General features: G+C 53.5%; 2 protein-coding genes and 2 non-coding genes across 4 annotated transcripts in view; all 4 read left to right on the top strand.

The window, feature by feature from the left end:
* The first annotated feature begins 415 nt into the window (after positions 1-415).
* ARL5C (ADP ribosylation factor like GTPase 5C) lies at positions 416-6,638 on the top strand. Its single transcript, XM_032615056.1, is given in 6 exon segments — positions 416-518; positions 3,121-3,281; positions 3,802-3,918; positions 3,920-3,999; positions 5,605-5,668; positions 5,817-6,638. Coding segments are annotated over 5 exon segments (411 nt in total). The 5' UTR covers positions 416-472; the 3' UTR covers positions 5,612-5,668; positions 5,817-6,638.
* A 662-nt stretch (positions 6,639-7,300) lies between these two features.
* TRNAC-GCA lies at positions 7,301-7,372 on the top strand. The gene has a single exon. It is a non-coding gene; the product is annotated as a tRNA-Cys (tRNA).
* Positions 7,373-8,031: 659 nt separating this feature from the next.
* TRNAC-GCA lies at positions 8,032-8,103 on the top strand. The gene has a single exon. It is a non-coding gene; the product is annotated as a tRNA-Cys (tRNA).
* Positions 8,104-10,274: 2,171 nt separating this feature from the next.
* Positions 10,275-25,350, top strand: part of PLXDC1 (plexin domain containing 1) — a 62,828-nt gene continuing 47,752 nt past the window's right edge. The window contains exons 1-2 of the mRNA XM_032617478.1: positions 10,275-10,340; positions 18,698-18,928. Of these exons, the coding sequence (XP_032473369.1) occupies positions 10,275-10,340; positions 18,698-18,928 (297 nt within the window). The remainder of the gene's footprint in view (positions 10,341-18,697; positions 18,929-25,350) is intronic.

Genomic DNA, 25,350 nt, shown 5'->3' with positions numbered 1-25,350 from the left:
TGGGTGGGCTCTGTCTGCTTCACACAGAAGTACAGAAGGCGGGTGGCCTAGGGTTTTGTTTGTCTAGTGCCTCAGACATGGCACTCGGAGAAGGGAGAGCTGGTAATCCGATGTGGGCCCTGTGCTAGGTCTCTTTGATTTGCAGTGGGAGTAGTCCACCCAGAGAACTCTGGGCTTTTCTCAGGGCGAGGGGGAGGATGTGAAGTCTGGACCCCATTTTCCTTACACCTCCAGGGCTCTGGACATGTAGCTCATTGTCACTGTGAGGTTCATAGCGCCCTCGAGGGGCCAGCGTCCCAGGGGGTTCCCAAGCCCCTTAGGGGACGGACTCATGGGGCGTCCGCAACCCCGTAGGTAAAGCTTGCCCGGCCCTCCGGAGGTGTGTGTGTGTGGGCGGGGCTCCAAGCGCCGGGACTCGACCCGGGCACCCGAAGGCCCCCGAGTCCTATCCCTGTCTGACCCGGGACGTGCCATGGGACAACTGATCGGCAAGTTGATGAGCATCTTCGGGAAACAGGGTAAGGGGCGCACAGGGCATCCGAGCGACCTTTTTGATCCGGCTCCTAACCTGTCCGCCCATCCCCCCGATCTGGGGTCGTCTGGGCGGATGTGATGGGGGACCTCGGGCTCGGAGGGTCCTGAGTGGGGCCTCCCCGCCTGCTCCGCAGTCTCCCTGCCCCTCCCCGCCCACTCTTCGGCGGTCGCGCGCTTCGGTGCGCCCAGGGGCGCAGGGTTTGGGCGAGCCTCGTTCCTCCGGCTCAACGCTGTCGCCGGTTTCCTGCGATTATGACTACACGCTCGCTCGGCTCTTTCCTCAGACCCCTTCTCTTGGCAAGCCCTGAGCGCCCCCGACCTTTGGCACAATCGCTTTTCTGGAAATGTGGAGCAGGGAATGTGGGGCTCAGCTCCCATTTCCACTGTTCAGGAGTGGCGCAGGTGTCTCGGCCCGGTGGAAAGAAACCTGCCCTGTTGTTTTTTGTGGGGGAAGGGGGCGGGGGAGCAGAAGTAGTAAGGTGGGGACAGGCCCCCCAGCCTGCTGGGAACACTTGTCTCCTTCCTGGGAGGCCTGGTGGAGCACACAGTCCCTTGGTCATCGGGTTTGGCCCTGACCCTGCCCTTCCCCCGGATGCGTCCAGAACACAGGGTTATCATCGTAGGACTGGACAATGCAGGAAAGACCTCCATTCCCTACCCGTTGTAAGGGACTCTCGGATGGGGGGCGGGGCTGGGCCTTCCCACCAGACTGACAAGCATTTGGACCAATCACCGGAGCCCTTCCCTGCGTCCTCGGGTTCCCCTGTAGCCAGGAGGATTGACTGGCGGAACCTGGTGTGACCTTCCTGGTAAAGTGGCCGCTCAGTTCAAATGACTTCTCGGCCAGGCCTTTGAATCCTGCTCGGTATGAGCAACCCCACTGCTCCCCTCCGTCTACCCCCTACCCCTGCCAAACCTGGTTGCGGGCTTGAAGCTGTCCGAACCTGCCCGATGGTCTCCGTGCTCTTTCGCTCCCCCTAGCGTCAGGTCTCTCCTTCTAACTCCTGCACCCCAGTCTTATGTCTTCATTTTCCTCCCCTTCTTCAAACCCAGAAGGTAGGGCCAGCTTTGGGTCTGCCTGGTCTCTGTAGCTCCTGGTCTAGCAGAGTCTGGCACACGTGCTGAGTAATTATCCATCGGAGCTTTTCCCGATATTTACTCTGGATGGCATCTCTTCCTGTTTGGAACCTATTTACTTAGGAAAATTTTCCCCTGAAAAAGTAATATATATATATTTTTTAATTAGAAGAAAAGGGAAATTCAAACAATACAAAGCATATATAGTGAAAAGTAAGTTTCCCTCTCACCCCTAACTCCCAGTTTCACTTCCAGATTTTCCAGAGGCATTCCCTACGTATAAAAACGTGTGTGTTTTTCTAAGTCACTTTAAACAAAGCCCCTTTCTGATGGCCCTCACTTATGTCTGTCTCCTTTTCCGATCCCTTGCTGCTCAAAGTGTGGTCCACAGACCGGCAGTGTTGGCATCATCTGGAAGCTTGTTAGAATGCAAAATGCTGGGCCGTATCCCAGACCCACTGGATCACAGTCTGCACTTTAGCAAGACTCCCAGGTGATTCAGCTGCATATTAAAGCTTGGGGAGACTGCTCTAATAAGTCTCCCCTCTCTGGGGTCCAAGCCAGGCAGGACTTGGTCTCACTCCTGTCTGCATTCCCTCATGCCCAGCAGAGGCTCCGTCAACCTGGGCTGAATTGTTCTAAGTTAGATTCAGCCTGACTTCAGGTGGGGGACCAGAGCTGGGAGAGGACTGGGCTGAGCACTTGGTACCCTCTCCTGCCTCCCCAGCCTGAAGAATGAGGCGGTCCCTGCATGTCCCACCATCCGTAGCAACGTGGAGAAGATTGTTTTGCAAAAGACCCACTTCTTCATGTGGGACATACGAGGAGAGGAGGCTCTGTGCTCCGCTTGGAACACATACTACTCCAATGCTGACGTGAGGGGGGTGCCTGGGCTTGGAGGAGCTGTGTGATATTAGCCAGTCACTTAACCTCTCTGAGCCTTGGTTGCCCCATTGTGAGATGGAGACCATAATAATGACCTCCCTGGGTCGTGAAAATTAAATAATAAAACAAGAGCTAATTCAGATGTGTCAAATACTTAAGGCAGCGCAAAGCCCGTTAAAATTTTTGAATACTTCCTGGCAGCTTTGTCTGCTTGCTGGCAGCTTTCTGTTTGTTGCCTTGGATGGGGCAGGCCCTTTGTCTCTGGGGGCCTTACTTTCTCATTCCAGCAGCAGCAGAATCCAGTGGTTTCATTCCTGGAGTGAGAGCTGATTTCAAGCTCCAGTACTGCTACTCACAGGCTGTGTACACACGGGCAAGATACATCACCTCCCTGACCCTCAGTCTCGTAGTTTGTAAATGGGCATAGTAACAGTTCCAGTTCCATGGGGTTGTGATGAGGCCTAAATGGAGTCATGAAGGCCCAGTGCTTTGCATAACCTCTGGCACACAATCAGAAGTTGTGCTCAGTCCACCCTGGGTCTGGATAGAAAAGGAAATTCAAATGGGACTAGGGCAGTGGGTCTTGAGGATGCACAGTTTGTTTTCTGTGGGACCTCACAACAGGGCAGACTGCAGTGAGCCAAGGAGACACGTTCATTGAAGGGAAAGCCCATCACTCACAACTCACCCTTGCTGGTCAGTTCATCATCCTTGTGATTGACAGCACGGCCCGGGATCGACTGCTGACCGCTCTGTAGGAGCTGTGTAAGATGCTGGCCCATGAGGTAAGACCCCTGCAGTCGGGAGAGGACCCGGTGTACTAGCTCTGTGACCTCATTCTACTCACTTAGCCTCTCTGAGCGTTATTCCTAATGCCCCAGTCTCTGAGAACCTCCATCCAGCAGCTTGGGCGGGGCGAGGATTATCCCAGATGAAGGGCAATAACACCCTCAGCACAACTGATCACAGAAGCCAGAGTTGCAAGTTCAGGTTCTGACCCCACTTCTCACGCATTGTGGGACCCCAGACAAGTTACTTCACCTCTCTAATCATTAATTTCCCCAAGTATAAACGGAGAGGATCATCAAATTCCTACCTCCCGAGATCATTGTAAGGATACTGTGAGCTGGCTGAGAGGCATTCCAGGAGCTGTCGGTGTCACTGGATGTGGTTGTTAGTGTTGGGCAGGACCTCCATCCCCACCCCACCTGGGAAAGCAGGGGAGGTAGGGAGGACTCATGGGGCCATGGGAAGGGGGGGCTGGATCCTGGCAGGCTGACTGGGGCTGGGTCCCTCTGTCCACAGGCTCTATGAGATGCTTCCGTCCTGATCTTTGCCAATAAGCAGGACGTGAAGGACTCCGTGACCACCGTGGAGATCTCCCAATTCCTCACCCTTAGTGCCATGAAAGACCACCCGTGGCACATGGCACATACAGGGCTGCTGTGCCCTCACCGGGGACAGGTTAATGGCTGTCCCACCTGGACCTCCAGGGCTTGGCGGGTAAGCAGTGAGCAAGACAGGACAGGGTCCCTGCTCTCTAGGGGTTTGTTCTAGTGGGGATAGAGGTGACACTCCACCTGAACACAAACATTTTAAGTACTGAGAAGTGCTTGAAGAAAGTGAAATTGAATAATAGGGATGGGTTTGCTTTGGCTCTGGTCGTCAGGGACCATCTCTACTAGGAGGTGACTTCTGAGCTGAGACCTGAATGAAAAGACAGCCATGGGAAGACCTGGGGGACAAGCCTTCCAGGCAGGAATCTCTGAGTCCTTTTGGCCTTGAGTTTCCTTGTCTGTAAAGACGAGGGTGATTATACCTGTTCCCTCCCAGAGTTCCTATAGAGAATAAATGATATCATTCATTTAACATTCATTGGGCACCTACAGTCCATCCTCCATATCCATGGGTTCCACATCCTCAACCAACTGCAGATTGAAAATATTCGAAAAAGAAAATGCCAGAAAATTCCAAAAAGCAAAATTTGAATTTGCCGTGTTCCAGCAATGATTTACGTAGCATTTGTATTGTATTTACAACTATTTACATAGCATTTACATTATATTAGGTATTATAAGTAATCTAGAGTTGATTTATAGTATATAGGAGGATATGCCTAGGTTATATGCCACTTTATATAAGGGACTTGAGTATCCGAGAATTTCGGTGTCTGCGAGGATCCTGGAACCAATCCCCCATGGATATGGAGAAATGACTGTACTTTGTGCCAAGCACTGTTCTAGGCACCTGAGAAACAGCAGTGAACAAAACAGACAAAAATCCCTGCCCTTGTGGAGCTTATTTTCCAGTGGGGGTGGGGTGGGGGGGGTGGGAAACAGACAATAGGCAATAAAAATAAGAAAAATATACAGTAAGTTAAAAAGTGATAAGTGTAAAGGGGAAAAATGCATAGGAAAGGGAAGTTGGATGTCTGTTGTGGGGAATGTTGCAGTTTTAGATAAGGTGCCCAGGGAGGGGCTGCTAAGAAGGTAGCTGCTTAAACACCTGAAGGATGTGTGAGAGCTGGGTCATGGTCCTACAGAAAGGACCTCGAATCAGGCCTGGAGAACTCCCCTTCCTCTTCCCTCTCAAGTGGAGTCACAGCAGGCTGGGGGCATGGATGCCCAGTTGAAGAAGGGGAGACTTTAGGCAGGCCAGCCCAAGGAACCACACATTTCTGGCAGTGTCCTTGCCGACTCCTGGGTCAGGAGGACCCCCTCCCCCAAACCACAGTTGGTTCAATTCAATCGGCATTTTCTAAGTAACCCCCATGTGCCAGGCACTGTGCCAAGTGATACAGACATGACCAAGAGTCTACTCCTTCTCTGGGGTTGCTCACAGTATAATGGAAGAACTTGCTTATGGAGCCTCTTCCCAGGCCTTTGAGGCCACCCTGGTACTGACCCAGTGATGGAGCGAGTGGGAAGGGGGCACTGGAGCCTTGCGCAAAGACATTGCTAAGGTGGGTCTCCAGGCCTCTTCCTCAAAGAAGCCCTCCCTGACTCCCAGACATCCGGAGGCCTCTGTACATCTCCTTTCTAACCTTTGTCACAGTACGTAGTTACAGAATTGTTTGATCATTTGTTTAATATCTCTCTCCTCTGCTAGACTGTAAGCCCTAGAGGGACGTCTGTTTTTTTCACCAGTAACCTAGCACAGTACCTGATACATGGTAGGTACACAGTCCGTTTATATTTGTTAACCGCACACAAAACTGGATATAAATTTGGTCGTTCCATCAGTCAGCAGGGGCTGGGGGCTGGGGAGGCCATCACCCTCACGGGATATGTTGACCCTTGCCTGTTCCTCTGTCTCTGCAGGCTGCCTGCCGGGCTTCAGTGGCTGCAGTCTTGGGCCACTGTCAACTGATGTCAGCCTGAGGCCAACCAGAATCTTTGAGGGTTTTGCATGGACGATATGGGTGGAAAACCCAAATGACTATTTGTTATTTTTCTGTGATTCTCCGGTGGGACCAGGGGCAGCTATGGACAGTGAGATTGCCACTATCCACCCAACCCCACTGAGGAGCTAGACAGAGCACCCTGAATTGCTGCAGACAGGACAACTGTAAAAGCTGCCCTTCACTCCATCCTTCTTGGAGACACCAGGGAAGCTGTTGGATGTGCTGGGGGATTAGGAAGTGGAGCCCCCTCCCCTCAGCCCTCAACCTCTCTGTAGGAAAAATGGAGGACAGAGTAAGAAACCCTGGAATTTTTCTTTATTTCCTAGAACCCTAACCCTAAGCCCCTCACCCCCTACTCCAGCTTTCTGGCCCCTTAGCCATCTTTGTCTCCTACCCTTTGATCAGAGGAGATTCCAGAAAGGTGAAGGGGTCGGCTCAGGGGAAGGAGGGCAGAACCAAAGGCTGGGAGGGGAGAGGGCAGAGGACAGGACCTTCGGGCCAGGGACAGTCCCTCACACTGCAGGGACTTCTACTCCTCCCTCACCCTCCCATTCCCTCCGACCACAGCTTTTGAGCTTTAAGCCACACCTTCACTCCCAGTGTCCTTCCAGTGTGAATCCTACTCCTCCCAAATATCTGATTCCTCCTAGAGCATTTGCTTTTCTTGTCTTTTTGTAGTGATTTTTTTCACACTGTAGTAGGAATTTTATGAAGGTGTAATAAATGTCATTGAAAACTGCTCACCTCTTATTTCTTCTTCTGCTTGTGCCTCAGACTGGCTTTTGGTTTTCATACAAAGCTCTCAGGCAGGGGAAATCCACCTTGGAAGTAGAGGGGGGCTGCCTCAAGGGTCTGTCTGGCTAGGGGACTGGCTCTTTGGTCCTGGGCTGTACAGCCCTCTGCCAGGTGACTGATACCGCACTTGCCAGGACTCAGAGCTCTGGGCTCTACCTGGGCCTAGGGGAAAGAGTGGTTTGATGCTAACTCATGGAGGAGGGGAGGAGGGGCCCTTCAGGGTTGGAAAAGCCTAGGGGTCCTATCAAAGCAGAGCTGGAAACAGGATGGAAACCCAGGCTACCCATCTGTGTACAGGGAGCAGTGCTATTACCCCAGAAGACCTGGGATGGTCCTGAGATCAGTGGGGTCTCTTCCCTTCCCAAGTCAGGTAGTGACATCTCTGTGAGAGGCTGGACACAGATATAGAGGGCTCAGGATTTTTTTAACCTTGTGGTTTACATAAGGCGTGATTGTGGAGAAAGAACTCAGGAATTCTAAACATTGCCGTTCAGATTCTATTTTCCTTTCACTAGATTATTTTCAAAGAGAAACACAATAGTTCAAAGGTAATATCATCCCCGTATTCCACGGAAATTCATTCTCACTGGAGGGTAGTAAGAGGATGGGGGTATAGCTCAGTGGCAGAGCATTTGACTGCAGATCAAGAGGTCCCCGGTTCAAATCCGGGTGCCCCCTCTCTATGCAAGACTTTTCGCGTTTTCTTGGTCTTGCAATGCACACGTTGAAGTTTACTTACAAACGCGAGGGGAAGGATCCTCCAGCACTGCTGACCCGTTTTGCAGTCGGGCGTGGGTGGAGTGGAGTCCCCGGCCCTGCCAGATCACGTCCTCAGTCTGCTGGTAGATTGTACAAAGGCCCACTCTCGTAATGGTAGGGTGGAAGCGGGAGCACCCGCAGGTGGCCCTGCCCGGGGACCCCAGTTGCTGTTGGGAACAAGAGAAGCTGAGTCTCTAAGGGCCGGCCTCGGGCTAGGGAAGGAAGGCCGAGAGGAGTCTACGAGAGCGTGTAGGATGGAGAAGTGGGCGCCAAGAGAAACGCTAAGGGAACTCTAGCAGGGCAGGAAAGGGGGACCCAGGCGCAAAGGAAGGCCCCTGAAATGGGGGATCTCTAGGGACTTCCCCTCCCACATTCTCAAACAGCAAGTTTCTTACATCATTAGAATTCTTTAGTTCAGAGCTTCAGGAAACAAACCCTGCACCCAGATGAGTAATCTCTTGAGATTCATTTTCTCTCCATCTCATGTAAACATTGGACCTCACCTCTGTTCTCGCGTCCAGCACAGCGCCTGCGCTAGAGAAGCACTAACAAGTCATCTGCCTACCGTTGCCAGCAGAGGGGGTATAGCTCAGTGGTAGAGCATTTGACTGCAGATCAAGAGGTCCCCGGTTCAAATCCGGGTGCCCCCTCAGTGCCTTTTTAAAGGCACCGGACCCCGATTCTCTAGCAACAATTTTCTTTACAGCTTTTTTTTTCCTTCCACAATTTTGCGTTGACATTTCCTTCGCCACCTTTATTTTGGGCAGATGAGGAGCGGCGAGAGTACGAAATACAGGAATTCTAGAGCAGTGGCTCTCGAAATGTGGTACGGAGAACAGCACCACCACCTGGGAACGTGTTAGAAATGCGGATTCTCGTCCCTATCTCTATTGAGCTTGGGGGTGGCCCCAGAAATCTATGTTTTAATAAGCCCTCCAGGTGATTCTGATGTACACTCAAGTTCTAGAAGCTTACATTAAAAAAAATTACAGGTCGTTTGCTTCTAATTATTTCCAAGTTGCTATTTCAGCCTGAGTTCTTATTAAGAGACCTTTTAAAACAGACCGCGGGACATCCCGGACGGGGGAATGTACAAATAAATCAGTGCCGGAGCTGGAATTTCGTCCTGGGAACCTTTCACTTTGACCTCTCGGAAGGTAGGGGCAAAGACTTGTGAACCTGCCCGTCTGGAGTAGGAGGTCGCGGGCAGCTCCAGGCCAGGACCAGAAAAGTGAGGAAAACCGCAGAACAGGCGCGTTGCGGCTCGTCATATGCCCACTAGAGGGCAGCAAGAAGCTGCAGCTGGAAACAGCAGTCTTTTTGATCCTGAGAATCGGCAAAATAGCAATTTAAATGAGACAACAAGAAGAACTTACAGATAGGCGTTGTCTTGTCCCATCGTAATTGAATAGAGGCCTTAGGACTGGAGGAGGTCGCTTCTGGGACCCTGGGTCCTGAGGAAGGAGGAACTGGGATTCTGAAAGATTAGAGAGTCTTTAGGACCCCAGCCCCGTATATGTCAGGGCGCCCCCCTCGCCCCTCTATCTCCCTCCATCCAGCGCTCGAGTTTCTTGCTGTCGTACGAGGTAGGTCAGGGAGGGAAGAGGCACCTCCGTGTCCTGACCTGATTCCCTGCCGTCTACTAAATATCCTGAATTGCAGGTATTTTATTCTGTTGTGGTAGGAAAAAAAGGCGGGGTGGGGGATCTATCCCCAGAGCCTGCTACAACGTGGTGGCAGTTGGGCTGAGACATTTCCTTGCTCTGGGACTGGCTTTGAAGATTGACTGGGTCGGGCCCTGAGGAGGCCTGCGGTCCCCGGAGAGGAGGCAGGCCTCGGTTACCTCCTGGGGGTGGGAAGGGGTCCAGGTTATTTCAAAGTAGGGGTGAGCCAGGCCCCCTCCACCTCCATGTCTGCTGGGCTGGGGGGCAAGACAATGGGGACAAGGCAATTGTCTGCTGGCAGTGGGGGATGGGGGTGGGATAAAGTGGAGAGGAGCCACGGGAGGGCGTGGAATTCAGGCCTCTGCTGCAAGGGGAGATTCTGCGGTGGGGGTGGGCATCAGAAACCCACACAACTCCGTGGAACAGCCCAGAAAGTCGGGAAGCCTGGTGGAGCTGGGTCGGGGGGTGGGTGGTAGGAGCTCATGGTCCGAGGAAGAGGTCTGGCCTCTCGAGCCTTTTCTCCACCGCTTTCCCCCGGGGAGTCAGGAGGGGAAGGGAGGCAGGAGCTAAGGTGCGGTGTGGGGGTAGCTGGTACTCTTCGGGGGTTCTTCCAGCCCGAGGGTCCCCCGCCCTGTCCCCCTCCTGCGTCCGCTGCCCCCCCTCCCCCCGCCTAGGGAGCGGCCGCGGGAGCTCTCGGGGAGCGCTCGCGCAGGGCTGGGAGGGCTGGGGAAGCCTCAGGGAGAGCTCTGGAAGCGCCGCGCCCCCCCGCCCCGCCCCGCCCCCTCCCCGGTCCCGGCTCCGGGAGGCAGCGCTGCTCGCTCGCCGCCCGCTGGCGCTTCGCCGCTCTCGCCGCTCTCGCCGCTCGCCCGCCCCGCGCTCCGCCGCCGCTCCGCCGCCGCTCCGCCGCCCACTCCTCCGCCTGCCAGCCCGGGAGACCGCGCCGCCAGAGCCCGGCCGGGGCAGCTGCGGGCCGGGGGCGGGCCCTGGCCCCCACCATGCGGGCCGAGCTCTGGCTCCTCGTGTTGGTGCTCAGAGAGGCTGCCCGGGGGCTGAGCCCCCAGCCCGGAGCAGGTAGGACTGGCCGGAGTTGGCTGAGGTGGATCGGGGCGGGGGGTCGGGGGGCAGGTAGGCGGGCGTGGGCATGGGAAGGTACCGGCATGCTGGCGATGTTTGGGGCGCCGGGGGGTCGTGTCTGCGGGAGGCCGGGCGCCCTGTGGACTGTGGCAGGTGGACAGGGACCCCACTTTTCTAAACACACAGGGTGTATGAGTGAGGGAGGAAGCGTCAGACACTGATGCCCCGAGCTCTCCTTCCCTCCTGGAAGGACACTGGAGGGACCCTAGTAGAGTGGGATCTATAAGGCAGTGGGCTCTGGCCCCAAAGGGGGCAGTGGGCGAGACATAGGGACCCCTGGTCACACCGGATGAGGCTGAATTCTGATGAGATGCGGAGTCTGGGGTGCCTCCTGTCCCAGTTTTGCCTCCTTTTTCTTTTCCCTGCCCCCACTCCCAAGCTGACCCAGGCTGGGGGCTGGGTGGGAGCAGCCAGGAGGATGGAGGAGACCCAGCATCTTTCCTCCAACAAGGGCACTAGGGGCCTGACGCCTTCCTCTCTCCGTTTGGTACTTGGAGAGCAGGGCCCAGAAAGAAGCAACTTGCCGCTCCTCCACCCCCAGCCTCCAGGGTCCTCCTGTCACTCCTGCTCTGCTCTGCCCTGGTGGTCCTTTAGCTTCTCTGGCTCTAGACCGGGGGGTGGGGGTGTCCTATCTTGCACACAGCAGTTCTCTACGATCATCGCTCTCACGTGGAAGTCCTTTCTGAGACCTACCTTGAGTCCCTGCTGTTATAAAAGGAGAACCATTTTTCAACAAGTAGTTTTACATTCTCCTCTTTCCTCCTCATGTACATAGAACTTCTCTGGGGCTGGGGAGGTGGGTAATTGCAGTCAAGCCTCTTGACAGAGAGAATTGGGAAGATAGTACTCCATGCCTCACTGGCATGCATGTCCCCCAGATGGATGGAGCAGGTGGAGGGTTTGGCGAGGGTGATGCTGTAGTTGGGCTGCTGTGTCTCAGGGGTGTGCTGTCATCAGGCAAAGCGTCAGTGACAGTGTGCTTGACTTTAATGATCCCTGAACGTAGGTGAGGCAGGCCTGGGTCCCTGTTGAGAAGGAGGGTGTGGGCAGAGGACAGTGGAGGCTGATATGGCAAGAAGCTGCTGGTGAAGAGCCACCAGTTTTCAGAGAGACCACGCAGAGAGACTTGGTTTCTAGTCCCAGCATCTCACTTGCTGTGTGACCTCGAGCAAGTTACTTTCCTTCTCTGGGCCTATTTCCTCCCTTATAAAGTGAGGCTGTGGGCAAAATTTTTAACTCTTGGTGGTGGGATTATGAGAGATCTTTTTTCTTTTTTAATGTTTGTCTTTCCTTTTCAGATTTGTTAGGATGTGGATGGGGTAATTGAAAACAATTTTTTAATCTCAATATAAAAAGGAATGGGTTGGACAGGTCAATTTTTGAGGTCCTTTGCAAACCCGACCTGGTGGGATCTTCTGAACTTAGGATGTGACTGGGTGGGTGAGAGACGGCTCTGAACCTGACTGAGGTGGGAGAACCATGGAGAGGGCTGGGGAAGGGGGCATTGGGAGGAGACAAGGATGTGCTGGGCCATGGGGGCCAGACCCAGGCCTGGCTGAGGGCTGCCTCTTCAGAGTTGGGTTGGAAGAGTAGATACCCTGGGAGGTCAAAAAGAGGGGGCAGACGGAGATTTGAATCACATCTCTCAGTAGAGGACACCCTGTCTCCTCGGCTTTGACAGACATTCAGCCAGGAGAAATGGACTTTCTCTGCAGCAGGAGAGATTGGTTAGACCTAAGGAAGCTCTAAGAAGCCAGCGGGGGAAGCTGTTACTCCCAGTGCTGTGCTTTTTTCACAAGGGAAGGCTGGATTTGAGGGGGGCCCTGTGTGGAGGCAGAGGGATGTCTTCTGGGGAGAAGAGGTGTGCGGTGGGACATTCTGGGGGAGGGTTGCTCCAAATGGTGGTGGAGCCCTGGTGATGATGAAAGGGCAGCTGGGAGCTGGACCTGAGGGGTGCTGCCATCCAGCCCCAAGGCTCCAAGTCTTCCGCGCTGCGGTGGGGATGGGCTCAGGAGGGAGCTGAGATCTCCCCTCCCACTTGATGAATTGGCTTGGTTAGTGGAGCTTTGAAACTTCGTCTATCATTAAAATGGGAGCAGGAGAAAGATGAGGGACCCAAAGGTATAGTCAGGTGGCGAGACCAGCAGAGGCTGATAGACAGACAGATGGACAGACAGGAAGATACTGGGGTGCACAGGGGGAGCGTGGGGGTGGTGGCACTCAGGGTCTGGTCCAGGGGAAACCGGAAGTGCCTACAGCAGACAGAGAAGGAAAAGGCAGCTGGACGTGACTTCCTGGCTGTCAGGAGACCAGGGCCAGCACCGACCCCTGGTGACCCTGGCAACTTCCTCCTTTCTCTGACCCTTGGTTTCCCCATCCATAAAATGAGGTTTGGACCAGATTGCCTCTAGGGCCCCTTGAAGCTATGACTCTGCTTCCGGCCTCCTCCTTGCTCACCAGGGACCTCCAAGCAGAGTGAGACTGAAATCCAGATTTCTCACAGTGGCCGTCGAACAACCCCTCCCCACCTCCACCCCTGCTCTCACTCTGCCGGCGGCCATCCCCCAAAACCCTCAGGCTGCTGTCCCCTGGGATCTGTCCCCTGGCTTCTCTTCATCCAGGTCTCCATCAGCTCAAGGGCCACCTCTCAGAGAGGCTCACCCTGAGGGCTCTGTCCAGAGTAGCAACAATCCCCAGCCCTCTCGTCTTTCTGTTTCCCTCACAGCCCTTCTCACTACCTCACGTTGTCTCATTTGCTGAATTACTCATTTTGTGTGTCTTTCCCAACTAGAATCTTCATGGGCACGGGGGTTGTGTCTGCCTGTTCCCTGTTATTGCCCCAGCACCCAGCACGGTGCCTGGCACACAGTAGGGTCTCAATAAACATGTACTGAGTGAGTGAATGAATCAGAGGGGGTCACAGACCCCAGTCTGTCCCTTTGAGAGAAACTCAGAGAGGCAAACTCTTCTTTTCTCCTCTCCTCCCCCCTTTTCTTCTGAGCTACTGGCCATCTCTCCCTGCCCCTTCCTCATGCCTCCCTCTCTCTCCCCAGATCAGGGTCCTCAGTGGGTTTCTGCCTGCCAGCAGGAGGGGAGAGGATGCAGTTGGGGACTTTGTAACTGAGGGGCAGGATTTCAGCTCAGGGTCTGGAGCCTTCCCCGGGCCCCTCAGAAAGTTGGTCCTCATGTGAATCCCAGGAAAGCAGGAGGACTCTGCTGGGTGCTTTGTGCACATTATTTTATTTAAGTCTCAAAATGACTAGCCCGATGTAGGTTTTATCATTTCCATTTTCCAGAGGAGGAAACTGAGGCTCAGAGAGATTATGCAGTTTGTCCAAAGTCATAGTCAGTAAGCGATAGATTCAAAGTTCAGTCTCAAGCTTGTCCGATTCCAAACCTGTGCTTTTCTTTTATAACTTCCCGCTGTGGAGCACAGGCTCTGGACGCGCAGGCCCAGCGGCCATGGCTCACGGGCCCAGCCACTCTGCGGCATGTGGGATCCTCCCGGACCGGGGCACGAACCCGTGTCCCCTGCATCGGCAGGCGGACTCCCAACCACTGCGCCACCAGGGAAGCCCCCAAACCTGTGCTTTTATTGCTGTGATACTACAGGGAGGGTTTCTGGTGAGGCTGTGCCATGAGGGAAGAGTCTTTTCAACCCTGTGGGTTGCAGGTACTCAGGACATTTAAGGATGCCTCCCTCCCTCCCTCCCTCCCTCCCTTCCTCCCTCCCTCCCTTCCTTCCTCCCTCCCTCCCTCCCTCCTTCCCTCCCTTCCTCCCTTCCTTCCTCCCTCCCTCCCTCCCTCCTTTCCTTCCTTCCTCCCTCCCTCCTTTCCTTCCTTCCTTCCTCCCTTCCTCCCTCCTTCCCTTCCTCCCTTCCTCCCTCCCTTCCTCCCTCCCTCCCTCCCTTCCTTCCTCCCTCCCTTCCTTCCTCACTCCGTCCCTCCCTACCTCCGTCCCTCCCTCCCTACCTCCGTCCCTCCCTCCCTCCCTCCGTCCCTCCCTCCCTTCCTCCCTCCCTCCCTCCCTCTCTCCCTCCCTCCCTCCCTCCCTCCCTCCCTCCCTCCCTCCTTCCATCATCCATGTGTGCTTGATGAGCATCTGCTCTGTGTCAGGCACCTAGAGCCTGTGGTGGCACAGGTAGCAGCAGTATGTCAGGATCAGGGCTGGGATGGTGCATGTAGCATTTGGGGTGAGGGGCAGAAATGTCAGAGGAGGCACTGGGAAGAAGTGACATCTCATGAGACTTGAAGGATGAGCAAGAGCTCATCAGGAGAAAGATTTATTTATGGAGCAGAGTGATCTAGGATGAGAAAATTGCATGTGTGAAGCCTCGTGGCCAGGGAGAGTAGGGCTGCGTCCTGCAAAGGGCTTTAGGAAGATGGGAGGCTGGAGAAGCCAGCAGGGATCCCGTCATGAAGGGGCTCAAGTGCTGAGTGGAGGAGCTGGGCTTTCAGCCGAAGGGTCATGGCGAGAGGGGAGCATGGGAGAGATGGAATGAAGTTTGTCCTCTGGACAGGATGCTCTGGCTGGCGTGTGGGATACTGGCCCAAGGGCATTAAGGGTGGGGGCTGAAGTTGCCACCAGGAAAGAGGTGACGGTGGCCAGGACTGAGTGGTGGCCATGAGGCTGGAGTGGCAAGCTTGTGTGATGCATGGGATGAAGGTGGCTTGGCCCAGGCGCTGGGATTGCGTGACCAGGCCTTGTGAAGTCAGCCTGTTGCTTTTTGCCCTGGAGCAGGGCAGGGGCACCAGAAGAGGGTTGGGGCCCTACCACTGGGCCGTCCCCCTGCATTCCAGGGGCTACAGTCTGCCAGAGAAGCTCCCAGGTTCGGACCCAATGGCACCCAGTGCATTCTGCCCTGGGGCTGCCCCTGCACCTTGGGACACAGCCTGGCATTGCCGGTCACCTCTTGTACTTTCTGTGGTCTGAGCAGAGCCTGCACTTTTTCTGTGCCTGAGTGCAATTCCTGTCCTGGACTAGTTGTGTGACCTGGGGAGATTCCTTAATGTCCTCGTGCCTAGGTTTCCCAATTTGTAAAATAGATCTAAAACTAGCACCTCTCTCATAGGGTGACTGTGAGGGTTAAATGAGTTAGTGGGTTTAAAGCCCTTGGAATAGTACCAGCACAGAGTAACCATTCTCTAAAAGTCAGCTGTTGTTTTGTGTGTTTTTTGTTTTTTTTTTTTTTTTTTGTGGTACACGGGCCTCTCACTGCTGTGGCCTCTTCCGTTAAGGAGCACAGGCTTAGGACGCTCAGGCCCAGCGGGCATGGCTCACGGGCCCAGCTGCTCCGGGGCACGTGGGATCTTCCCGGTCCAGGGCACGAACCTGTGTCCCCTGCATCGGCAGGCGGATTCTCAACCACTGCGCCACCAGGGAAGCCCCTCAGCTGTTGTTTTTATCATTACTGTCACTATTGTGACATCCCACTAGACTGTATGCCACTTAGGGCCATGGGTGGTGGAATGGATGAATACATGACTAGCGTATGCTCCGGAAGCTTCTTGCTGGGAAGAGGGAGCTCTCCAGTGCAAGGCAGAAGGCAGAGCAGGGGGTGGCTGAGGGTTAGATAGGTGTGTAACATGTGTGTGAGCCTGCAGGAGGAGGGCCCAGGCCTTCAGGCAAGTGTGTGTGTGCATGTGGGCCCCAACACACACACGTGAGCAACCAGCCATGTTGGCCCCTTCTGCAGGCGGAAGGGGTGGTGTCCCATCCTAGCCAACTGGGAGGGGGCAGGGTGTCGGGAGTTGGGAGGGCAAGATTCAGGGTTAGGACAGAGTAGGCCAAGGCTCCTCGGCAACCTCCCTCTGTCCTGCGCCCCTGTCTCCTTCCTGGACACTTTGCCTTTGGTCCTGACCCTGAGCATCCCTGTTTATACCATTAACTTTTTTAAAAAAATCAATTAATTAATTAATTTATTTTTGACTGCATAGGGTCTTCTTTGCTGCATGCAGGCTTTCTCTAGTTGAGGTGAGCAGGGGCTATTCTTCCCTGTGGTCCACGTGCGGTGGCTTCTCTTATTGTGGAGCACGAGCTCTAGGCACGTGGGCTTCCGTAGTTGTGGCACGCGGGCTCTAGAGCGCAGGCTCAAGTAGTTGTGGCGCATGCTCTGTGGCACGTGGGATCTTCCCGGACCAGGGCTCGAACCCGTGTCCCCTGCATTGGCAGGCGGATTCTTAACCACTGCGCCACCAGGGAAGCCCCTCCTTGTTTACAAAACCTTCTCGTTTATTTTTCTTCCTTGATGCTCGTGGTGGCCTGTGCCACAGGCATGATTGTCATCCCCATGTTCGTGATGAGGAAACTGAGGCTCAGAGAGGTAAACTGATGGGTCCAAGGTCACACAGGTTGTGGTGGCAGGTGTGCCCTCCCTGGCCCCAGCTCTGGCTAGGCCCCTCTCCCTGCCCTCTCCCCAGGCCTCAGGCCCCCACCATCCAGGCTCCCTTCTCTCTCGGTTGCAGGACTGTGATGCCTGCAGATCCCCAGCATCCCTTTCTGGGCCAGCTGAGCTCCTCTGCTTGCTCTGCACATGCTCCTTTCCTGTTCTGGTTCCTGCCCAGGCCTGAGGGCTGCTTGCAGGAGGACCCAGGGAGCTGGGCAGAGCAGCCCAGCATAAATAGTTCTGCCACCAGGGGCAGCTGTGGGCCCCACCCGAGAGCGGCAAGACAGCCCTGGCCTGGGGTCTGGGCCACAGGCAGGCTGCCTTCCCAGCACTGGGCTCAGGTCCATCTCAGCCAGTGGACATCTTGGGGAAGGGGTCTGGAGACCACCCTCTCTCCATCTTTTCCAGAGCATCTGGTTGCGATTAGGGGCAGGGGAGTGAGAGGGAGCCGGCAAGGATCCAGCAGGCGCCAGCAGCCAAGAATGACTTAATTGGATAAAATGTCTAATGACAAATCAGAGCCCCACAGCAGGGTCCTGGCCCCAGTCCCAGGCCTGGTCCTGGGCAAGCCTTTTCTCAACCTCTGTTCTTGATGGCTCCCAAGTTACCTCCAGTAAAGTGTCCTCAATTATGCGGTGATCGAGCACCTACTGTTTGCGAGGCACCGAGGATACACATTTACGGAAGGTGGGAGGGTCCTGTGGGAACTCAAGTCTACCAGGGAGACAGGCACAGTTAGACCACCAGCAGATGCTCTAGGAGAGAGGGCTACATCCAGGGCTCTGGGGAGGGGGTGGGGCAGGTCGAGGTGGAGAAGGGCATCTGACACAGTGCAGGCCTGAAACTGATGGAGATCACAGGGAATGTTACCTCCACCCATCTGGTGGTCTGTGTCCCATATACACGTCCATAGTAGGTGTGGCAATTGGAGAGACCGTATAAGACATATCTTTGGGGGCATAAATCTTTCTGAAATGGAAAAGCATGGTTTCTGTGTCATTTGGAATAAATTTAATGACCTAGAGGGAACTGGAGAGAGCATCAAGTCGAGGAACGGCTGCTAGATGGCCTGTGTGCAGCCACTGTCCAATCCTGTGCCCGCAGCAGACATTGCTAATTGATCATGGCAACCTTTCCTGCTAAACACAAGTGGAACCTCAGAATTCTTCACAATTAGAGTGCTCCTGGCTGTCACTAATCGATTGGAGATGGCTTTTGAGATGAAATCTATTTGCCATCATTGATAGTGTCTAAGCTCCTTGTTTCATGGGGAAAGTGACTTGCCCAAGGTGTTTGAAGGTCGTGATGAGACTAAACAGTGGTCCCCGCTATGGAGACATCTTCAACTGTCACAACCTGGGAGGAGGTGCTACTGGCATCTAGAGGGTAGAGGCCAGGGATGCTGCTAAAAAATCCTGCAATGCATAGGACAGTCCTCCACAACAAAGAATTATCCAGTCCAAAATGTCAGTAGTACCAAGGATGAGAAGCCCTGAACTAAAAGAACTCTGCTCTCTGGCTTCTAGTCCCTGGAAGGTGAGATTATGTGCCACTTGTGGTAGAGAAATAGGGAACTGGTTTGGAATGTTCCAGAGCAATTGTTCTCACCCTTGTCTGCCGTGTAAGGTCCAGGTCTTCTCAAAAGCTCCCCGGGGGGTCATTTAAGGATCCACATGCACAGGCCACACCGCAGACCAATTATATCAGAATCTCTGGGGTGGAACTCAGACAGCAGGAATTTTTAAAACTCCCCAGATGATTCCAGTGAAGTTGAGAATAATCACCCCTTTGGGGGCAGATAAGGGAAACTTATCTCCATCCCTACCTGCTGTATGACCTTCTTTAACCTCTGTGAGCTGCTGATTCCTGTCTGCAAAATGGAGAGCATCATACCTACGGTAGAGGGCTGGAGTGAGGGCTAAAGTGTTTCCTGTGCAAAGTGTGTGGGTGGAGCTCAGTGCATGCTGGGTATCTCCTGCCCTGAATGTCAGTGTCCCCAGAGTCAATGACGGCATGGGAATCAGGGCTTCTGCAGAGTAAGCAGGCTGGTCCCCCTCCAGGACCTTCACTCTGACTGTCAGGACTCAACTTTCTGTCCCGTTCTCCCAGGTCAGGATGCAGGCCGAGGCTCTGGAGGGGCCGTCCAGAGGACCACTGTGCAGGGCTGGAATCGGAGAGCCCGAGAGATCCCTGGCCAGGTGTCGGAGCCGGACAGGACTCAGCTGAGCCAGGACCTGGGTGGGGGCACCCTGGCCATTGACACACTGCCGGATAACGGGACCAGGGTGGTGGTAAGTGCTGGAGGGACATGGAGCGGGAGGGCATTGGCAGTGGGGGGGCCCCCAGGTGCCCCATGTACACTTGTCAGACACACAAATGTATCCTTTGGGGTTGGCCCTGGACGTCGGTGTGGAGAGAGGGCTCCCGGGAGAGGGGATGGAAGCGGGGTCAAGCCTGGGTCATAAAATCTTGGCATCTCAGAGCTTCATAGGCTTGCCTACCTCCTTGTGGACCCAGAGAGGTGAAGTGACTTGCTCAAGGATGCACAGCATGTCCACAGGGTTCCTGACACTGGACTCTTCCACTTCTTAGGGCCTCCACTAGAAGCTGAATGAAGGTGGCATTATTAGTCACATCCGGCTGCCAGCTCTGGCCCCACCCCGACCTCATTTCTGCACCATCTACAGACCATGTGGCTCCAGAGGGTTAATGGTACAGAGGCTCTGGTTGCTCAGCCTCCGGGGAGGGCACTCTGAGTGGAGGAAGCAATTAGGGGGATGCTGCAGGAGAAAACGTCCTCTGCCTGGGGCAGTTCTGGGGGTGGCAATGCAGGGAGGAACTGGCGCCTTGTAGAGCTGGCCCTGCTCCCCAGCTGGCTACCTGGGAGGCTCATGGGGGCCTCTGTGTCTGTGGGAGAACCTGTAATCGTGTGTGTGTCTGAGGGTTATTGTGTATTATGTACATTTGCCTGTGTGTCTGTCACCATGAGCTGCTGTGTCTGAGAGGAGTGTGTGTGTGTGTGTGTGTGTGTGTGTGTGTGTGTGAGACCGTGTGAGTGTGAATGTGCCCATGGCTGTGTGTGGAGGCGCGCGTGGCTGCCGGTGAAGAGGATGGATTCTCAGGATGCAGAAAAACTATGAAAAGGGAAACAACAAGAGGATGGGCTTCTTGGCATTTCTTTATTTTATGTTTAGTAACTAATTTTTTTAATCCAAGAAGTGCATGCAGTCAAAAAGGCCAAATAGGGCTTCCCTGGTGGCGCAGTGGTTGAGAGTCCGCCTCCGGATGCAGGGGACACGGGTTCGTGCCCGGGTCTGGGAAGATCCCACGTGCCGCGGAGTGGCTGGGCCCGCGCGTCTGGAGCCTGTGCTCCGCAATGGGAGAGGCCACAACAGTGAGAGGCCCGCGCAACGAAAAAAAAAAAAAAAAAAAAAAAAAAAAAGGCCAAATAGCGCTAAAATCAGAAAACAAAACACATCAGTCCGCCCCTCTCCTCCGGACCTGCCCACCCCTCTCTCAGAAGGTGTCACTTTGGGCACCTTCTCCTGGAGGTCATCTCCATATTTCTAAGTAATTTTCTTACACTGCTACCTGTCGATAAATCCATTTAGACATTATCTGTTGGTTGCCTGTTGTGTAGATGAAGAGTGCCTTTTATATGCCTTTTATCTACTCCCCCAAGCATGGTTTAACGCTCTCAATACAACTGTTAAATCCATATGCTCTGCTTTTTATCGTAATCAGGTAAATATTGTTCACCACTAATCCAATCAGGGTAATATCACTGTTTACTTTCTTGCATCATTTTTGCTTTTCTTGCCCCCAATCCCCACCTACTTTCTTAGTTTTTTGTACTTACCATGGCTATATATTCTTTTTTTTTCTTAATTAATGAATTCTTGGCTGCACTGGGTCTCCATTGCTGCGTGCAGGCTTTATCTAGTTGCGGCGAGCGGGGGCTACCCTTCGTTGTGGTGTGAGGGCTTCTCATTGCAGTGGCTTCTCTTGTTGCGAAGCACAGGCTCGAGGCATGCGAGCTTCAGTAGTTGTGGCACGCAGGTTTAGTAGCTGTGGCTCGTGGGCTCTACAGCGCAGGCTCAGTAGTTGTGGCGCACAGGCTTAGATGCTCTGCGGCATGTGGGATCTTCCTGGACCAGGGCTCGAACCTGTGTCCCTTGCGTTGGCAGGCGGATTCTTAACCACTGAGCCACCAGGGAAGTCCACCGCTATATATTCTTAAACATCCATTGGCCTTAAATATAATTTTTGGTGTGGTCAAACCTGTCAGTTTTTGGTTTTTGGGGGTTTTTTTGGGAAACCTCTCAGCCATCGTCATCCTTCTCCAACCTGGCCGGGTGCTCTCCTGCCTGCCCACAACCATCCCGGGACCTCCCTCTCCTTCATCCTGGAACTCCCTTATCTCTCTCCTTGCTGGGCACCCTGTTCTCTTGACCCTGTGTCTTTTCTTTCCCACTTCATTCCCTTGTTTGTTTAGCTTTCTGAGAAAGGTTACAGAAGAGGAGAACTTGCACATCTGAAAATGTCTTTATTGTATCCTCACACTCTATTGATGGTTTGGCTGAATATAGAATTCTATATTAAAAATAATTTTCCTTCCCAAGTTTGCAGGCATCTCACATGGTCTTCTGGCTTCTGATGTCACCGTTGAGAGGTCTGATGCACTTATGCCCGATCTCTGTAGATGCCTGCTTTCTCCGCCTCTGGAAGCTTTCAGGGGTGTTCCCTTAACCCCAGCATTCTGAAAGTGCCTGTTTGGGCTCTTTCTCTCTCACTGAGCTGGACACTTGATGGACTGTTTCAACCCAGAGACTTATATTCACCAGTTCTGGAAAGTCTTCTTGTTTTATTGCTTTGATCATCTTTTCTCTACGTACTCTCCTCTTTCTACCAGACCCCTCAATTAGATGTCCATCTCGGGGATTGATCCCCAAACTTTCTTCTCTCTTCTGTTTCTGTCCCTTTGCATTTTTTTGTTGTCCATTTGTTAGTTTGCTTGTAATTGTTGTCGTTGATCCACTTTCTGGTAGATATTCTCAACCTTATTTTCTTAATGTTACCGATTTCTTTTCTACTATCATATTTTTCATTTCCAAGAGCTGTTTATTCTTTTCTGATCATTTCTTAAAAACATACTCTCCCATTGTTCTTGTGTCATGGATGTAATAGCTTCTCTCTCTAAGGATATTTTTAGAATTTTAATATTTTTTCCTGCATCATTTCTTTTCTTCCTCCCTCACTTCCTCCCTTCCTTCCTTCCTTCCTTCCTTATTTCCTTCCTTCCTTCCTTTCTCTCTCTCTCTCTCTCTCTCTCTCTCTCTCTCTCTCTCTCTCTCTCTCTCTTTCTTTCTTTCCATTTAATGCAGGGACAGTATACACAGGAGGGTCAGGTGTGGGCAGGGTGAAGGAAGAGAAGACGTTAGGAAAAGCTGCAGCAGGGAGCAGCTAAGACCTCTACACGTGAGCCTGAGCTGGCAGGGAGGATGGGTCCCCAAAGCAGCAAGAGCTGTGATGCCTCTGCAGGAGGGGTGCTGGACAGGGGCTGTACCAGTGCGGGTGGGAGACGGACCGGGGCCAGCCTGCAGCCTGGTGCGGAGGGAGCAAGGTAATACATTCTCTGAACTCTCTCTCTTTCTGCATCATTTCTGTGACTTATCTTTCCTTTTACCTCGTCCTCAGACATGGCTTGGCCCCATTACTGATCCTGTCTTTATTTAAAATGTTGATCTTTTGTTCATCATGGATTTTTCTGCATCAGTTTAACTAATTTGATTTAAAAATATATGGCATTAAAATATTCTCTTGATGACTGAGTTTGTAGGTGCCGCTTTTAAAATGTTTTTATTAAAAAAAATTTTATTGGAGTATAGTTGATTTACAATGTTGTGTTAGTTTTAGGTGTACAACATAAGGATTCAGTTATACATATACCTATATTCATTCTTTTTCAGATTCGTTTCCTATATAGGTTATTACAGAATATTGAGTACTATACAGTAGGTCCTTGTTGGTTATCTATTTTATATGTAGTAGTGTGTGTATGTTAATCCCAACCTCCTAATTTATCCCTCCCCTCCACATTTCCCCTTTGGTCACCATAAACTTGTTTTGGAAATCTGTGAGTCTGTTTCTGTTTTATAAATAAGTTCTTTTTGTTGGTGCCACTTTAAATGTTACACCCGAGGTCAGTGCCGCCCTCGCCTCACCCTAATCCCGGCCCTGAAGTGGAGCCATTCACTTCCCATGCTGCCCTGTCTTCTCCATCCTGCAGAGCCAAGGAGCCATGGTGGGATGATGGAATGGAGGGCCAGGGCAGGAGAGGTACCCCAAGTAAGGGAACACTTGGAAACTCACCCTGTCCCCAACCCCCAGCTTTGCTGGAATACTGGTTAAAGAACTGGTATTTGCTCTGGGCCAGACACCATGGTCAGAGGGCCGCGGTCCAGTCTGTGCAGAGAGGCCACTGCAGAAGAGAGCCACAGAGACGTGGCCTTCTGGAAGCAATTATCTGTGGGTGTTCAGAAAGGGCAGTGGGGATCGTTAAGAGCCAGTATGGATTCAATAACCCCAGAGCTTAAAAAACAGCTCAGGGCTTCCCTGGTGGCGCAGTGGTTGAGAGTCCGCCTGCCGATGCAGGGGACATGGGTTTGTGCCCCGGTCCAGGAAGATCCCACGTGCCGCGGAGCGGCTGGGCCCGTGAGTCATGGCCGCTGAGCCTGCGCATCCGGAGCCTGTTGCTCCGCAACGGGAGAGGCCACAACAGTGAGAGGCCCGCGTAACAACAACAAAAAAAAACAGCTCAAATTCTCGGGCTCCACCCTGGACTGACTGTCTGAGAAACACTGGAGCCTGGGAATCTGTTTCTTTAAAAGTCCCCCCATGGGATCCTGATGGCTCTCTAGGTTTGGGAACTTCGGAGCTGTAACATTTCAAACCAATTTTAAAATCGGTTGCCAAACTGAACACTGGAAGCTGAGGCTTTCTCAGGCACCATGTGGCTGGACTTGACCACAAGACTTCCACCATCCTGGGGGCTTTGTGGCCCCCTCAGTAGCCACACATTAAGAGCGCACGTGAAGAAGCAAGGCCACCCCGGCAGGAGGCCCCTCTGACTGCGCTAGGGGTGTCCCCAGCCCTGCCCAGAAGATTGGAGGATCAGACTTCTAGACCAGGCTTCTGCCTTAGCTGGAAGAGAGTTCAGAATGTCAGATTGGGAACCGGAAGGCTTCCTTGGCAGGCTGGTGGATAGCTGGCCTCAGGCCAGATGAAACTATTGGGATAATTAGAAATCCTGGCACTTCCGTTTAGAATAAGGTGGGAGAGATGTGACTTAGCAGCAGTTCGTGAGGAAAAGACTTGGGGCTCCTCACTGCCTGTGGGCTGGGATGAGTCAGGAGTGTGGAGTGGCTGCCAAGGACAGAGGTGGGAAAGCCAGCTGTGTTCATGGAAACCCACGAAAACCCACAGAAACCCAGGGACCACGGTTGGGGCTCTGGGGATCCTGTGGGGTTTTTCTTGTCCTGACCACAGCTGAGGGGTTTGAACCCCCTTTCAAATGGCTTTCTAGAAACCAGAGTAGTCCAACATGGTTGAAGGAGTTTGGGGTATTTAACCTGGTATAGAGAAGCTTCTAGATGTGGCTGTTTCCTAATAGCTGCAGGGCTGTGACTGGGGCAGAGGGAATAGACTATTTTCCTCCACAGCTCTTATCCCTTCCTGCCCTGAGTTATCTATTTATTTGTTTTTATTGCCTGTCTTTCCCTGAAACCGAGGCACCATGAGACCCAAGACTGTCTTAGCACTCTGTAGCCAGTGCCTGGTGCATGATGGGTGTTCCTCTTTTGAAGGAACAAAGGAAGTAGGGATTTCTCCATCTCCAGAGGCCTTGAAAGACAGGGTTGTTGAAGAGAAGAGGTTGTGCCTGGGGTGAGTTGTTGGACTTAGTGGCCTCAAAGGACCAAACTCTACCGACTCCCGGGTTCTCACACACATAAGAGAATGTCAGTGCTTATACGTGCCATAGATGCCGGAACGTGTGCACACACTGCGACCCGGGGGGGTCTCGTACCAGAATCCTCAGAGGGGCCTGTGCTCCACTCCTACCCCGCCTTGAACCCATTAGGCCTTGCGCTGAGCAGCAGTCAATGGGGCATGGTGACGATCGCCCCCTTCAGCACAGCCAGACCTCCACACCACCTGGGCTGTGTGCTCACCCTCCCCTGGATGGTGGGCCCCCTTGGTCCCTGCAGGTGCCCCGGGAAGGGGCCCAGAGACTGCTGCTTCTCCCGTGTCTCTGGTCAGCGTCTCTGAGAGCTGGGGTCTCTCTGGCCGAAGGAAACCCGATCTTGGCAGCAGAGGGCTGAGCAAGAGGGAAGTGGAAGGAAGGGGACGTTTCAGCAAGTTTGATTTGGTCTGTTTCATAAAGTTTTCTTGGCTTTCAACGATTTATCCATATCACAGTCTAATCTCTGCCAACAGGAACCAGGCTTTAGTTCCCTCTGCTCTGGGGCCGTTATCGAGGGGCTTCGGGCCTGGCAGGTAGGCTGCCATCCCCTTTGCCTCCCCCCTGCCCACCCCGGAGCCCCATCATCTCCCTTCTTTGTTCCTCAGTCCAGCCTCCTGGCCCCAGCTTCCCTTCTGGCCCAGCTCCCTCACCTCAGCCCCTCTGCCCAGCCCCCATCCCAGGCCTTCTCTG

Source organism: Phocoena sinus, chromosome 20 (assembly GCF_008692025.1).
Source record: "Phocoena sinus isolate mPhoSin1 chromosome 20, mPhoSin1.pri, whole genome shotgun sequence".
Lineage (NCBI taxonomy): Eukaryota > Metazoa > Chordata > Mammalia > Artiodactyla > Phocoenidae > Phocoena > Phocoena sinus.
The sequence above is the reverse complement of the archived record's forward strand: the minus strand, read 5'-3'. Positions and strand labels throughout refer to the sequence as shown.